A 16,430-nucleotide genomic window follows, 5' to 3' on the forward strand; every position below is an offset into this window, starting at 1 on the left:
AGTATAGAATGTTCTATAAGAACAGCCAGTGTGGTGTAGTGGTTAGAGTGCCTGCCAAGGACCTGGAGTTCAAATCTCCACTTCATCATGAAGCTCACTGGGTGACCGTGGGCCAATCACTCTACCCTAGCTAACTTGATAAGATAAAATGGGGTGAGAGCTGTATTTGCTACCTTGGGGTCCTTAGATGAAGAGTAAAAATGGGAAAGAGCACACATGCTTTGCATACAAAAGGTCCAAGGTTCGGTCCCCAACGTCTCCAGGTTGGATGAGTGAAATCCCTTTCTGCAACCCTGCAGCGCTGCCGCCAGCCATTGCAGACCAGAGGTGGAGAGCCTTTTGCATCCTGAAGGCCCCATGCCCTCACCAACAACCTTCTGAGGGTGGGGGCGCATGGCAGCGGTCATTTTAGCCAGTGGCAAAATTGGATGGAGCAACAGATGTGACTCCTATCTTTGTACAGTAGTCTACATTTCAGCTATGCAAAAGTGAGGGGTTTCTACATATACACACATCTCTCCATCCAGACAAGCGAGAGACGTTACCACAGTTCAGAAGCTCGTTTTAACCAGGCAGAAGCACTTATGCAGAGCATGGAGTGGGGCCAGAGAATGGTGGATCTAGAAATGTGAAGGCCCAGGAAAAAAATGGAAACATTCAGGGGGAAAACGTGTGTGTTTTTTCCAACTTGGAGGGGGGGGACTTTCCCCCCAATTTCTGTTTACTTTTTCCTTGAGCCTTCTTTAGGTGGGGCCTGGTACAGTCCCAAGGATTGGGTTGTATCTTCCAACCTTCACCTTGCCAGGAATCGTAAATATGTTTATATTGGTCTTTAAACGTTCATTTATTTCCTAGAGGAAACACCCATGTAGAACTGTTTCTCCAGCAATCATCGTGTGTGGTGCTATTCCAAAGCTGGATCAAGTATAGTGAACATAGATGATGTAGACCTGTTTTGATCCACATGTCAAGTCCACAGTCATGTAGCACTACAGCCATTGATGGGGGGGAAGTGTTTTTTAAAAGGTACCCTTCCCAAAGAAAACCCTCTGAAATCAGTTACTTCTCTTGCATCAGCATAGCACAGCAATGGCCAGAACTATGGGGAAGGGGCAGCATTTGGCATATGCTCAAGAGCACTCTCTTCATTAACCATAAATCCCCTGATTGTGTTCATTAGCCATAAATCCCCTGTCTAGGGCAGGGCTGGGGAGCGTGTAGGCCTCCAGATGTTGTTAGACTCCAGCTCCAATCAGTCCCCACCAGCAGGGACAATGGTCAGGCATTATGGGAGCTGGAGTCCCAAGAACAGGTTCCCCATCTCTCTTCTAGGGAGTCAGTGTGGCCATCCATATTTATAGTCAGGTGACATCTGGTTGGCCCCCACAGCAGAAACATTTAAGCAAAAGTGAAATGCATTTTTACCCGTCCAGCCTTTGGATCATAGGTGGTAGTGATTTTAGTGAGATGTCAGTGACTTTTGTTTGATGGTGATACAAATCACTGTCACTGCTGATCTTTGTCAAAGTTGCTCTCATCCTGTGGTTTCAGTTACGATTTTATCACTGTAATGTTATCATTGTATGTGTGAACCAATACAATGGTTCATAAACTGAATAACGATTCCATTTAGGTTGTTACTGGCCCTGTCGTCTAGCCAGAAGAAGGGCAGGATATAAAATCAACAAATAGGTCCTACCTATGTCTTTGATTTTTTTTTTTTTTAATCATTCCTGGCTGGTGAATGGTGCACCCTGGCCCCACTGAGTTGCTCTCTTCTTATTTTCTAGGCTGAGCTGAGACTTCTGTCTTCTAGCTGCCTCCTCTTGGCTTAGAGTCCACTTGTTTGTTAGCAAATCCCTGAGTCCCCTCCTCACTTTGTGTTCCCAGAGTTACCCTGGTGTCTGTCCTCTCTGCCACTTTGCCCCTCTGATACTTCTCTGGCTTCCGGCCAGGGCAGAATTTAGAATTGCCAGAGCTACTACGTTCTGAGAACGGCAGGGAACATGTTGGATTGTGAGACCTGTTCGGTAAAGTGTTTTCCCTGGATTCAGGGGTGGGGGGAGCCTGGGAGTTGGATGCAGGAGCAGTTTCCAAGGTGCAGCCATAAATAGCAATGCCGTAGCCTTATGTAACCATGTTGGGCAGGCATGGGACTCTTAGGTGGTTTTGTTTTTCTTTTTTAAATCTTATGACCTGTTCAGAAGAGGGAGTGGGGCCAAGGACTGGGCAAGGAGACGAGACCAAGGATAGGAGATTCTGCTTCATTGCAGACCTGCCGTTGACTAGATAACGGCTTTCGCTCAGGCTGGTAAACATCAAGAAATAAGTCTCAGAACAACAGTCAAGCGCATAGGAACTTCTGAAAACAATGAAACTGGTATAAAAGGTGATTTATAAATAGACAAAACAAAACAACATGTAAAATGAGTGTGTGTGTGTGTATCTATCTGTCTGGCTATCTACCTATCTACACACACACACATACATACACAAACAAATATGAGTGATAGTCACTGTTGTGTGATAATTACAACGTTTCCAAACGCCTCAGGTTGTTAGATGAGATCTCCCATATTGCATCCCATTTCATACCTCATCAGAACAAAAATGAAGAATTTCTCACAGATGGCAGCTGTAGATACGCCTCTTGTTAGTTTTGGAGGGGAAATGTTAGACTTCATTTGATATAGTTCTTCCATAAGAGCTTAGTCAATGGAGCTATAGCACATGGGGTTTGTTGCTTCCAAAGACTATCACCTGAAGGTAAACATTCCAAATAAAGCAAAAGGGCAACTCTGTTTGCAGCTTTTTTCTTTTTTTAAAGGTTTCTAGTCCTCGTGATTGTGGACAGATGAGAGATTGTCGAGTTAGGTTTTCCCAGTATGATAGAAGAATTGTTAGCAGAAAGATGGAGAGGCAAATGTATTCAGAAATAATAACAATAAAATCAAAATTCAAAAGACCCAACACATGTTGAGCCACAGGCGGCCCTTCATCAGGGGAACGTTTATATATTTAGATTCTAAATATATTATATTCCCCTGACGAAGGACCTTTAGAAGGTAATCTTTGGAACAGGCAAGTTTAAATAACAATTCCCCTCTGAATTCCAAAGAATGTACCTTCTAAATATACACAGTTTCCGTGACATTTTTCAGGTGGGGGGGTGATGCTGAGAGGAAAGGAGATGGCTGTGGCAAGACTTGGTCGCAGTCTACTCCAGTGCCATCTCTCATGGTTCCAGTGGGGTTTAAGAGAAGATGCAGAGTTGGGAGGAATCAGGGCCTAACAAGGAGAAACAGTGCTCGCACAGCGCGCTCGGCCAGGGAATGTTTCCGAAGAGCTTCAGCCCACACCAGTCGGTCTCTCTTGTTTGTGGAAAATGAAATCTTTGCATTCCAGGCAGAGGCTATTAATATCAGAGCTCAGCTGGTTGGGTGAAACAGCCGGTATCTTCCTCCGTGCCTGTCTTCTTCCTAATTGCATCCAGGCTGGAGACAAAGATGGTGACATGGGGTCCCCTTTGCAGCTACCTGAGCCCAGTTCCTCAGTTGGGTCTGTTGGACCCAAAGCCCATGAAATGGAGGGTGGGGCAGAAAGCAATTCCAGCATTTTCCTTTCTCTTCAGGGGGAGCCAGTCATAAGTCCAGAGCAGAGCTTGGAAAAGTTACTTTTTTTGAACTACTACTCCCATCAGCCCCAGCCAGCACCATGCTGGCTGGGGCTGATGGGAGTTGTAGTTCAAAAAAGTAACTTTTCCAAGCTCTGGTCCAGAGTGGGTATGACTTGAACCAGGGTTCACCAGAACTCATGTATGGATCCCAAGTTGAATGCAGGGATTCTTGAATGACTAGAATCCTGGGCAAGCTGTTCAGGCATTTGGTTCCGCTAGCCTCCTGGCCCCTTTCCAGGCACCCAAGGTGTCCCTGCCACCCAGTATAACTAGGTAGTCTGCAGTTCTGTCAAGTGTCAGTTTGGTGTGGTTGATAAAGCGTCTGACTTGAATTGGGGAACTCCAGGTTCAAATCAGTGGGTGACCCTGAGCCAGTCACTATAGTCTATCAAACGAGAGTGGGGAGAGCAGACCTATAGTAGATTAAAAAATGAATGAATGCAGTCTCACTGAGAACATGGTATGTTTAATTCAAAACTACAATTTAGCACCAAGGCTGTTCATGTTCTATGATCCTGCATAGCTGCAAAATCACAGCATCGTTAGGTCAGTCGTTTTTTGGGGGGTTATGTTTTTAAGAAAAGCAAGTTTCTAGTCCTTGTGGTTAGTAGAGAGATAGGCCTGAACATGTGAGCTATGTCTGATTTCCCAGTGGTCAGAGGAATAGGCTTCAGTGCCCTGCATCACTCCTCTTCTCCCCCCTCCCATAGTTAGCTGAAGCAGAATATATTGGGCAATAAAAGCAAGCATGTTCAAAATTTGCAGCACTGTATTGTGAAAATTGATGCACTTTTAAGTTGGCATAATCTGTACTTGCCACAAAAATTCTTCTTCTCTCGGCACAGAACTTTGGAGCATTTTGTTTTGCCCAGAGTGTGTGCCATTTTGTTTGTTTGGTAGCATGATGGTTTTGTGTGTGTATAAAGTACCAAGTTCAGTCTGTTGTATTGCCGCAAATGGCAAAGGTGAGATTTTCCGTGGAAAAATGGGTTTGAGAATGTTGAAAGCAACAGTCTAGATCAGAAGCAATCAGCCTGATGTCCTCTAGATGTTGCTGGACTACAGTTCCCATCATTCCCTGACCATTGGCCATGCTGGCTGGGACTGATAGAAGATGGAATCCAAAACCTTCTGGAGACACCTCAGATGGAGTGGGCTAGATGGTGTGATTTTCTTGTATATTTCTGTTTTATCCCACACTAACAAATGCATACAGAATCAGGGATGGGCCATCACACACACTTTCTATGCATCTCCAGTCTTCACTTAAAGGATCAGGTAGCAGATGCTAGGAGAAGCCTTATTCTCTCCAGGATCCAGGAGAGGTGCGGTCAATCAGAGTAGACATAATGTAGGTGCTATGAGTGTTCCACGTGGTTAAATTAACTCTCTCTAAAGAGCCTAGGAGTCTTTTCTCCCTGCTTTAATGCACTTAGTGTTTCTGTTTTTGAAAATAACTCAAGATGGCCCAAATTCTTATTTCGAGACTGCTTGATACAATACACCCACATTACTGTCGCTTCATTCCTGAACCAGTTTTATTCTGCGTGGTCTCTTGACTGCAAATCCAAAGCCTGTTATTAAAGGCAGATGAAATCTAGCAGAAGCTGCTGCTTTCAGTTCTGACGTCTTTTCTGCTGGAAGCACAAAAGGAGCGCAGCTGCATATTCCTGGCACTGGAAGAGACATCAAAGGCTCTCTGGTCCAAAATTCTCTTCCTTCCACCGTCCATCCCCCCCACACACACACACTAAGGTTCAATCGAAACGGCAGGTCTCTGTGACTATTTTTTCCTTTTTTTGCACATGTGGAATGCTGCAGCACATCTGGTGCTTGACACAGAATTGGGATCTGAGAAAATCTGAATTTAATTTTTTTATATAAAAACAAACAAAAAAGGCCGTTGCCCCTTTTTGCATTTTTTGTGTTTGTAATGCTGCTTAGACTGCACCATTGCCAGTTTCCTGGTTTGCATATAATGTCACTAAAGCATGGTTGACACTATACGAATGGACATTGTGCATGCCCTCCTTTCTACCTCTCTGCTTTAATTCTTTTGTCTTTGGGACAAACCATAGTTTGCCTTTCACGATGAACTATAGTTGCCATGGTTGAAGCGCCGCCTAATTGATGTTATATATCTGATGTAAGACATACTGTTGCATCTGAACCAGTAAACTGTGGTTTTCAATCCTTATTTAGCGTTTGGATCAGACACAGCGCTACTGTGGGCTGCACTGTGAGTGGGGTAATTATGGTCTTACTTTGGCTTCCTTGTCCATGTGTTTTGTCCCATTTCTCCTTGCCCCGCGCCAGAGTGACTTGTGCAGAGACAAAATTTTCAAGTTCTGATAGCTTCTCCTTTGTGCCGAACTGAAAACCAACCATTCACCTTTGCAGCCCGTGCAAAATATATCCAGACATGCTAGCTAGATCTCATGTTGCGCAGAGACCAAGAGACTTAAGTTATAAATCGGGAAGTGCCTGGTTTGAATCTTGCCTCTGCTGTGAACTCACTGGGTAGCCATTCTCTTTCTCTGCCTCAGTCTCTCCCATCTGTAGCACACGGGATAATAATACTTACCTTGTTGTAAAGAAGAGAACTAGGTAATGCGGATGAACTGCTTTGAGCCCGTGAACGTGCTAAACAAGTGTTACTTGTTTTATTGCATGGCTGAGATGAAGCTCTTGGCTGGGCTGAGATGGAGTTGCCTTCAAGTGAGCAGCCAAGTGGCAAACAGCATCTGCTGCTTATCCACGGCCGCCTTCGCTCTGCAACATCTTCCTCCAGCTAGAGAAACATAGTGCCAGCTCTGCGGTTGCGCTGCCTGCGGCTTTCTGCCTCAGCCCCTGCAGGTGAAGAGGCACACAGAGAGAAAGAGAGCACAGCAGCAAAGGGCAGCCACACAACCAGTGCCTTTGAGAAAGGAGAGGGGGATTCCTGTACTTTTTACTGCCCCTAGTGAAGTTTGGGAACGGGCGGGGTTGGCCTTTTTAAACCGGGTGCCCGCCTTTAGCCAAACATGCATTTGGGGATCCGCTTCGGAATTTCATGTTGTTTGCTGCTGGCGGTGCTGCAGTTGCTGCTGTTAAATGGCTGCACCCCATTAGGATTTCTGTCCCACCAGCTGAAGCCCAGTGATGCAGGCACCCAGGCCTTTGAAGGTTATAACGCAGCAGGGTAGGGAGTAACCGAGTACAGGAGACATCTTTGCCTTTTCAGGTGCTCTGTCTAACTGTGGCTTCTAACATAGGACACCCCCCTCCGATTTCCCCCGTGCATGGCCATCCTCCTGGTATAATAAGAGGACATGCCTCCCACCCCTTTAATTCAGGGGGTGGGGAGCCTGTGGCCCTCCAGATGTTGCTGCCCTTCAGCTCCTGTCATCCCTGGAAAGTAATCTCTGGGGTGCACCATGTCGTGTAGAGATGAGCGCAAGTGCCCTTGTTAAATTCTCTCTTTTGCATGGCAGTGACAGGTACAGAAGGTCTGTCCTCCTTTGCATCTGGTCACCATCTCTCCTCTAAAACAAAAGCATTCTTTAAAAAAAATGTTTTTGATAATGCCACTTTGTGACCTGCTTATGGATCGATGACAGCACGACCATACCAGCTTGGGGTGAGAGGGTTGCTTGTACACCAAGGGATATTCTGCAGTCCTCCCTGAGTGTTCAGCTTACCTTTCCTCTGTCTGAATTTTTTTGGTAGTTTCCCTATGGATAAGGAAAAGCATGAAGGCAGGGTTCTCTCTCCATTTGCTCTGCAGGGAATGAGCTTGCTCTTGCCTTCCATTGTTTTTTGCCAGTGGACACAAAGGCACTGCGAAAACTGACTAGTAGTGGGCTGCTTATGTTATATAATTAAATGACATCGTAACTGTAATACAACTATAACGATTAGTGCATAAGGCTACCTGTATTTGTGTTGTGGCTGTTGGCATTGCTTTTCCTTACCCCTTTAGAGCCTCTCACTTCAACATGTTTGGCTTTGTGTACGGATCCTGATCTACCAGTTGAAAGCCAAGCCAGTAGGTCATCTTCTCAAACCTCTTGCCTGATAACAGAAGGGCCTCCCCATCCCCATGAGACAGCCCTTCTCTCAAACCTTCCATGGCAGGGAATTCATTCTGTGGTCTCCCTGAGCAGCTTGTTCCAGAGCTGCAGTCCGATTGGCATTAGGAAGCTTTGCTTAATGTTTACCTTAAACCTGCCTCCCTATCAGGATTCTCCCCCCTACACACACATACACACAGCATCACATTTTCAGGCACTGAACTGGTTTGGAGATGGTGTGGCTCCCAGAGTGGAGCTTGCAGCTGCTTTACTGCTCCCTTGTCCTTTTTGTTGCCTTGCTAAGCCATGGTTTAGCTTAGTGTATCATCCAAATCGAGATTCACGGTTAAGCTCGCTAACTGCAACTTTAGCCATTGTTTGTCCTTGGCTACAACTCATGGCTACTGAGGAGAGAGCTTACCCATAAATCCCAGTTGACACGACACTCTAAGCCAAACCTTGCCTTGGCTTGGCACAGCAGCAAAAAAAAAGAGCAACCTCTCTGGGAGCCCACACAGTGCCATTAAACCAAAGTTTGGCTGAGTGTGTTGTGCAAACCAGGCCAGTAGATCCACACAAGAACAGGACAAATACTGCCGATGATAACGTGTGTTCCTGAAATTTTTGAATTGGGAAAATTTTTCAGAAAGTGTTCTTATGCAAATTAGGGTAAATTGAATAGGAAGTGATTTGTTTTGTATTGGAAATTTTTCTGACAATTAGAGAGTGATTAGATTTTGCGTGTTTATTTTACAAAGCTAAAAAAAAAGGATCCCCTGTTAATTTTTTCTCCCAACACATCACAAGTATTTGACCTGAGCTATTTGAGGAAAAATTAAAGCACACTTACTGTTATATATTGTGTTATGTAGAACTTTGTAAAGCTTCTAAAAAACATATTGTAATACTTGTAAAAAAAATATGTGAAGACTTGTCCTTCCCTTACATTGTTTAAATTTAACGAAATAAACAAAGGTGCTGAAAACTATTAAATGTTTGTAGCTGACAGAACTGTGCAAGATATGCTGGTTTGCATACTCAGTAGTGACAATCGCCTGAAAAACATTAAATACAACTTTGAAACTGCCAAGCTTGCCTTAAACCGCATTTGCAGTTGGCATCCATTCACTGTTCCTAATGAACTTATGAAAAGTAAGATTTTCTGCAGAAAAATAAAGTGTGGGGGGGAATTCTGGAAATTTTTGTGCCCCACATCACTGACTGCAGAATTCCAAGGCACCCGGGATTTTCCTAGCCCTGCTGTGTGGCATATAAAAAAGCTCTGAAGGGTTTGGCATTCTGTCAGTGCCCTCGTGTTCAGGGGTTGCCAGCTTCAGTCATCATCAGTATTGCATGGCAGAGAGACGGGCACAATGGGACATTCCTTGGTGGCCCTGGGAAAGGTGTTGAGTAGAGTAAGGATGGGTGATGGGGAAGTGCTTGTTTCTCTCTAGGGAGGGGAGGTCCCTTTGGAACATGAGAAGCTACCTTATGCCTTCACCTATCTAGCGCGGTCCCATCTACGCTGACTAGCAGTGGCTGGCCAGGGCTTCAGGCAGAGAGGAGTCTGGGAACCGGGGACTTCTTCCTTGCAAAGCGTGTGCTCTGACCACTGAGCTTGGGCTCCGCCCCGTGTGTTACGCAGGAGAGAGAAACAGGGAGTTGAAGGCTTCCTTGTGACAAAGGGTCTTCTGCCTCTTCCAGGCCTGCATCGATGAGAACATGGAGGTGGTTGAATTTCTGGTGGCAAACGGAGCCGACTTGAACCAGGCTGACAACGAGGGCTGGACTCCGCTGCACGTTGCTGCTTCCTGCGGCTACATTGAGATTGCACAGTGAGTTTGGGGTGGAGGGGAGCGGACGTCCCCAAACAATGCCAGCTCGCAGATAACTTGATTGGCATTGCGATAGGCAGGCCTTTTGCCTGACATTCTTACACTAACCGATCCCTAGGCCAGCCTTGCCGTGCTGCTCACCTGGGGGTGAGTGGCAGTTGCAAAGCCTGTGCCCTTCCCGATATAGCGTAGCCAGATGAGAAAGAGAAGCAGGGCTCCTGCACCTTTAATAGCTGTCCGGAAGGGATTTCAGTAGTTTTAGCTTGTCATACACACAGCCACTAAAGGTACAGGAGCCATGTTTTCTGTAGCATCTGACCACTTATTCCAACCCCCCAGTTGCTGACTGAGGCACTTGGTGTAGCTGCCGTAGTGCTGCGCTGTGCTTTCCCAGCTGCGGAATGGGGTGCTCTGGCTTCTCAGGCTTCCCCTCTCCCACACACCATGAGGCAACGCGAGGAAAAAGCCCTGGGTGTCAGCAACAAAAGCAAGGTCCTCTGCTTGGGTTTTTTTCTCTCTTGCTTTCTCATTGTATCGGAGAAAGTAAGAAAGAGAATAGCGAGGTTAGCAGCAGAGAGCCTGTTGGAGCTTACTGGCCACACTTTCTCCTTTCCGAATGCAGTGGCTGTAGCAGGAGGAAGGCCAAAGGTGATGGTGGTTCGGGCTGGAGCCTGGGAGTCTGAGCAGCGTGGCCGGGCTTGCCTGGTGGCGGTCCAGGCCTGCCCCTTTTCCCTAGACTGAATGTGAAGGCCTCAACTTGAGAGGCAGGGGAGGCTAGAGTGGCCGTGTGTTTCCTGAGCAACACCTGCCCCCTTCTTAAACTAAAGGGGGCAGAGGCTGTCAGGAGCTCCGTTTCCAGGCATTCGGATTCTGTCAAAGAGGCGCGTCCTAGGCCTACTCTGACCGTGCTTCCATCCTGCCGTTCTGTACATTTCCCTATTTTTTCCCATAAACTGCGAAGGAGTCTTATCTTCATCCAGGCCAACACCCTTGGATGACTTTAACCTTAGTTGGGAAGGCTATTCTGTTTAAGGATGAAGGCCTTTGCTTGCAAGGGGAGGGAGAGGTTCTGGAAGCCAAGGAAACCTGTATTAGGCTGCATTTACACGGGTCCTTTCTTCCCCATCTCCCAGTAAAGGGGAGGGAGGCTTAATGTCTGGGCACACGAAACAATGTGCAGGCACTAAAGATGTCAGCATTCAGTGATCAAACGAAGGCACCCGAGGAAGTTTGGTTAGCCACATCAAGCAGGGCAGGAAGGGAGGTGCTGAAACCTCTGTGAGATGGGCTTGTGTGTGGTCTGATCCAGGATTGCAGAGGTGGGAGGCCTGATGCTGGGCTGGATGGGCCCATGGATCTGACCCTGGGCTTCACTGTCTGGCCCAGATACCTCTTGGACCACAGTGCCAACATCGCTGCAGTGAACAGTGACGGGGATGTGCCATTGGACATCGCTGAGGCTGACAACATGGAGGCCTTACTGCGTTCGGAGATTGGAAAGAGAGGTAAGGAGAGAGCAGACTGCTGTGCACGGCCTCCATCCACAACAAACATAACTCTGCTTCCTGTAATGCCCTGTTCCTCGGTAAACCATGGACCCTTTGGGGTTTGCCGAGCTTCTCCAACCAGCCATCCCGGTTGCTGTGATTTTCCCCTCTTGCGTGCATGTTGGCGATGCAGAAAGCTTATGGAATCGTCTTCAGAGGTTTTCACACACACAAAAACCCCTGTATCGATGTATTCACATCCTGGTTTGTGATGGGGTTGTAAGAGATGGCCCATCAGATTCTGCAGTCAGAACTCAAGGGTGACTTCCATATATTTGAAAGCTCTCTGTCTCCAAAGCTGAGGGTTTTTTTAAAAAAATCTTTACCAAAATGATTTGCACATGTTTATTGTGTATAAATTATTCTGCGTCTAAATGCAGGGAATGTGGCCCTCCGATGTTGGACTATAACTCCCATCATTCTTGTCTATTGGCCATACTGACTGGGCTGATGGGAGTTGGAATCCAGCTTCATCTGGATGGCCACAGGTTCTCCATTCTTTAGCGATATAGGGCACATGTATGATGTAATCATGGATACCACCCAGCTTCTGTGTTTTCAGGCTTTTCCTCAAAACAATGATGACTGCACAGTTTTTGGAGGAAAAGGGACTTTAAAAGTATCCAGTTGCTAGGATTTCTCAGCGTTATTGGAGAAGTTGTGTTGATATTCTGCTCTCTGCTGTGACCACAGCCGTTCAGATTTCTAGGCCTCCTGTCCAGACCTCTTGTTCTCCGCTCCTCCTGTGGAACCTCTTTCTCTTTTTCAGGGGTAGATGTAGAAGTAGCCAAGCGAGAGGAGGAGGAGGTGATGCTTCGTGACGCGCGCCAGTGGCTGAATGGTGGGAAAATCTCTGATGAGCCACACCCCAAAACAGGGGCCACTGCCCTGCATGTGGCGGCTGCCAAAGGCTACATTGAGGTCATGAGGTGAGAGGCTGGTACTTGATCTCCTTGCCCAGAGGGCCATTGGATCATCCTTTCTGAGAGCGTGCAAGCCCATATCTCACCCTTTGGTAAATCACCTTTTAGAGCAAGAAATGGGAGCCAACTTTCCCCTCTTCCAGTTTCAGTCTAGAGGTATAATGTCAAAGATCATTGAGGCACATAGGTTCCCCAGATGGCTGCCTACTTTACACCTCAGGTTCTTAATTGCCTCAACAGGTTTGGGCACTTACTTCTCTTGCCCCCCTCCCAGAACCACTCGCCTAGCCCAGAGTGGTTAGTTGCATCACTTCTTTTAGATTTTCCTCCTCTGTATGTTGTTTGGAGCTGTTTCCCAGGTTTCCATCTGTCTTGCCAAACATCCCCTGAGCAAAGGTGGAGCTTAGGGAAAAGCGTAGGCCAAGTAAATGTCAGTCCTTGCCCCAGCCTCCTCTTGGTGCCTTGATAAGAGTCCGGGCATCCTGCTGCCAGCCATCTTGCTTTGACCACCCAGACTCCTCTCCTCAAAAGAAAAACAGAACAAGACCACTGCTTCTCTAACATTCTATCCCCTTCCCTTCCAAAAGAGCCCCATGTCCATTCCTGCCTATTCTTCCTTAACCTACAGGGAGTAGGTTTGACATGAAAATGTCAGACTCCTGGCTCCTAGTCATGTGCGTCTCTCAGAAGCTTTCGGTGGACCGCTCTGTCCAAACCTTCCTGCCCCTGGATAACTTGGGAGTCTGACTTGTGTGTCTCCCTTGGTGGGGAGGGTAGCAGGCCACCTTCTTTCACAGAAGACCTGCAGATCTGGTTTCCAACACCGTCTCTGCTCTGTCCCATCAGAGTCTGCTGTTCCCCGTCCCCTCTCTGGTTTTACCATGATAACTCTGTTGCAGTCCAGGAAGCAGCTGGGTTCCAGATGCCCTGACACTGGTTTTCTCTTACTGCATTGTAGGCTGCTCTTACAAGCCGGATATGATCCCAACGTGCGCGACAAAGATGGTTGGGCTCCCCTACATGCAGCAGCCCACTGGGGAGTGGAGGAGGCCTGCCGCCTTCTGGCCGAACACTTCTGTGACATGGAGGTGCTCAATAATGTGGTGAGAGCAAAGGAGAGGCGGGCTGTGAGACTGGAGGGGGAGGGGAGTTGTAAAGCCCTGGCCTCCTTTGTCTCCATTGGAAAGGATCCCACGTAGCAGGGCTAGGGAGGACTTTTGGTTGCCCAAGACCTTGGAGAGGCTCTGCCAGCCAAAGTAGGATTGCTGGGCTAGAGGGGCCAATGGTCGAATGCCGCCAAAGGCAGCTTCATAAGTCCGTTGCTGCCCTTGATGGGAGTGAAAGGGTGTTTCCAGGACAGTGAAACTAGGGCTGTCATCAGATTATAAACAAATCTTAATAGACTTCATAAACTCATTTTGATCAGTTAATGAGTTGATTAATTCTGTATACATTTGCATAGGAATAAAATAATAGTTTTGAAGGGAAAAAAACACAAGTTATTTTCAGGCAGTGCATTTCTGTGCCAAAGCTGAAGCCGTCATAGAGGCACGCCCTCTTTTGGGAGGCGAAGGAAGAATGCCTCTTCTGAGATGCTGCTAGCCAGCCATCTGCAGGGTTTTTTTTATAATGATGTACTAAACATTTTATTATAAATGTTGCCTGATCGGGAATGCCTCTTAAGGTGACAAAGTTTTTTTAAAAAAAAATAGATTACTCTTCCAGATTAATCAATTAAATGCTGCAACCCAATTAAAGGTTGCAAAAGTGAAAGCCAACTGGGACAGAGATGGGGGGAGGGTGCCATTCTAAGCGTGCTGACTGGAGCCACAACTAGGAGCTGGTGGGTCCTGCAAAAGGTTGGAGGAAGGAAGAAGACCTGGGAAGTCTGGATTGACGCGGCTAGATTGTGGGCACAACAGAGAGGAATGTCTTGAAATGGCTGTGGGTCTCCTTTGAGATCTTTTTTTTTATGTGGTGCTGGGGTGGCCCTTCTATTTCCTATTCCCCTGCACTCTAAATCATTTCGCGGAAGGGCTGTCCCTTTGCTTGGGACACACAAGCCATCTATTTACACTGACCTGGACGGCGTGTTGTCCTCCTCATTCAAAATGGCAGCCAGTAGCCTCGCAGGTAGGGGAGCTGTGAAGACCAGAGAAGCCTTCGATGTTCTCTTCTTCGTTGGGTGGGCTTGGAGGAGGCAGGATGGCTGGTGGTTTGTATGCCAGGGGGAAGCTGTTGCCCCCGTTATACGTCCCCACCTTTCTTCTGGTGAGCTTTGAGGCAAACTGTGACAGTGGACCCTGCTCAGTCCCAGCTGTTCCCTCCCCTCCCTAGGGCCAGCGTCCCTGCGACCTTGCGGATGAGGACACTTTGGCTTTGCTTGAGGAGCTCCAGCGCAAGCAAAACGATGTGAGTGGCTTTCCCCCCCTAGTTTCACCCTGTATGTGGTGGATACAAGAGAGTCTGGAGCTCTGCCTGGAATCTGCTTTTGCGTCTGTGCAGAAAACCCCTGGCGCATGGAGCCCTCGCTCTTATGTGCTCTTGTGCAGAGCACCTGGAGGCTTTGTTGGGGGGGGAGCTCCTGCAGAAAAAGCTTGCAGGTGCCAATTGGAGGAGCTGGTTGAGGGAGATGCTGTTCTGAAAAAATTGGGGGCAAGACTCCTAATCCCAAATAGAAGCTCTAAACTGTGAAATGTTCATGCTGCAACATTGCTACTGTCAGTGACATTACGAGGCTGTCATACAGAGGGGGTATTGCTGTCTCATACTAAAATATAATGTATAAAGAGTGCCCTTGGGCCCAAAAAACTGCCCCTTGTCCCCTTTCACTGGGAGATTCCTTATGGCTCCCATCATCAAAAGTTAGGCAGGCAGCAACTGAGGGAAAGCTGTTTTCTGTGGGCAAATCTCCCATAGAACTGCTCACCTGGCACCTAATCAGATGGGCTTTTGGCGCCAGCTTAAGACTCTTCTCGTTTGCCCAGGCATTTAATGAGCAGTTGCCATTTACGGCTCTCTGGGGCTTTATTTAGGACTGTCATTTTAACCACTGCTACATAAACACAAAATACGTTGAAATGTTAATAGGTTATTGTGTGTTAGTTTGTTAAATTTCAGGGGTGTGGGTTTTTAAAATTCTTAATCACCCTTAAAAACTGCTTTCGGACAGGCACACATTTCTTTTATTGCTGCCTGGACTCTTCCAGGCCTGCATGCACACCATATTTCAGCACCAGGTGAAGCTGATTTCTGTGTTGAGTTGTGTATATGGTATGCAAACCAAGTAACAGCCTATAACCATGGGGCATGAATGAGACCTTTAGCCCTCCCTCCCCCCAACACCCCCTGCCCCCGTGCGGACTTGTCTTGATTGACTTAAAAAAAAATCCGGGTTTGGGGGAGGTGTACCCTCAGTCTTGGTGAATGCGATTTTACATTGCCTTTTCCCATTGTGCGCTAGCAGCCCCGAGAGCAGAAAGTTGAGAGGGATGGTAATAACCCCACAGGGCAGGAGGTCAGTGAGCGAGGCCAATCTGCCTGTCAGCTTAACTTGAGTTTCGCCAGCCTAGGGCTGTTTTTCTGAAACCGCAGGGTGGGCCTCCGTGAGGCGGTTGTTGCTGGGGAATCCTGCCCCTCTCCCTCTGTGAGTGCTCCGGGCAAAGCCTTCGGTGGTGAAAGAGGCTCCTTCCCAAGGGGAGGGTAAGCGGCAACGGCTTCTCCCGCCGGCCTGTCAGCTGCGTGCTCTTTTCCAGCAGTGGACTGAAACCAGATCAGCCTCGAGGCGCTTTGGAAAGTTTCAAAGGGTTTTCCCTTTCTGGGACTTATCCTGTGAGAGCCTGTTCAAGAGAGCCCGGTGGTAACCCGTGAGGAGGGAAAGGAACTGCCGTGGCACCAGGGGCTTTAGCCCAGGCTGCAAAATGATCAAGAGGCTGGAGCTGTTTCCCAACAAGAGGAAAGGCCTAAAGCAGCCAACCTGGTGCCCTCCAAGGGTCATTGGACTACAGTTCCCATCAGCCCCAGCCAGCACTGGGAGTTGTAGTCCAACGACCCTTGGAGGGCACCAGGTTGGCCAAGGCTCGCCTAAAGCTTATTAATTTAGGGGGCCGCAGAGGGGACATGAAAGAGGTTTGCAAAATCATGCATGACAAAGGTGGGGAAGCTGTATGGCTCTGCAGGTGGTGTTGGCCTCCAACTCCCATCAGCTCCAGTCAGCATGGCCAGTGGTTGAGGATGGTGGGAATTGGGAGCCCAGCAAGTTCTTGGGCGGGGGGTGCCACAAGTCCTTGATCCTGATTGTGCAGTGTGGGGAAAAAAGTGGATCGAGGGAGATCTTCTACCCCCCCCTTCATAATAGAACTCGGAGTCATCCAACAGGCAGGAGATTTTGGGGAGAG

The 16,430-nt window shown here is 47.7% G+C and overlaps 1 protein-coding gene across 9 annotated transcripts in view; it reads left to right on the forward strand.

Moving 5' to 3' along the window:
• Positions 1 to 16,430, forward strand: part of PPP1R12C (protein phosphatase 1 regulatory subunit 12C) — a 44,632-nt gene that overhangs the window by 6,162 nt on the left and 22,040 nt on the right. For all 9 annotated transcript variants that reach the window (XM_061588489.1, XM_061588491.1, XM_061588490.1 and 6 more), the window contains exons 2-6: positions 9,433 to 9,563; positions 10,950 to 11,068; positions 11,880 to 12,039; positions 12,992 to 13,136; positions 14,371 to 14,445. In XM_061588489.1, coding sequence (XP_061444473.1) covers positions 9,433 to 9,563; positions 10,950 to 11,068; positions 11,880 to 12,039; positions 12,992 to 13,136; positions 14,371 to 14,445 — 630 coding nt within the window. The remainder of the gene's footprint in view (positions 1 to 9,432; positions 9,564 to 10,949; positions 11,069 to 11,879; positions 12,040 to 12,991; positions 13,137 to 14,370; positions 14,446 to 16,430) is intronic.

Source organism: Rhineura floridana, chromosome 11 (genome assembly GCF_030035675.1).
Source record: "Rhineura floridana isolate rRhiFlo1 chromosome 11, rRhiFlo1.hap2, whole genome shotgun sequence".
Lineage (NCBI taxonomy): Eukaryota > Metazoa > Chordata > Lepidosauria > Squamata > Rhineuridae > Rhineura > Rhineura floridana.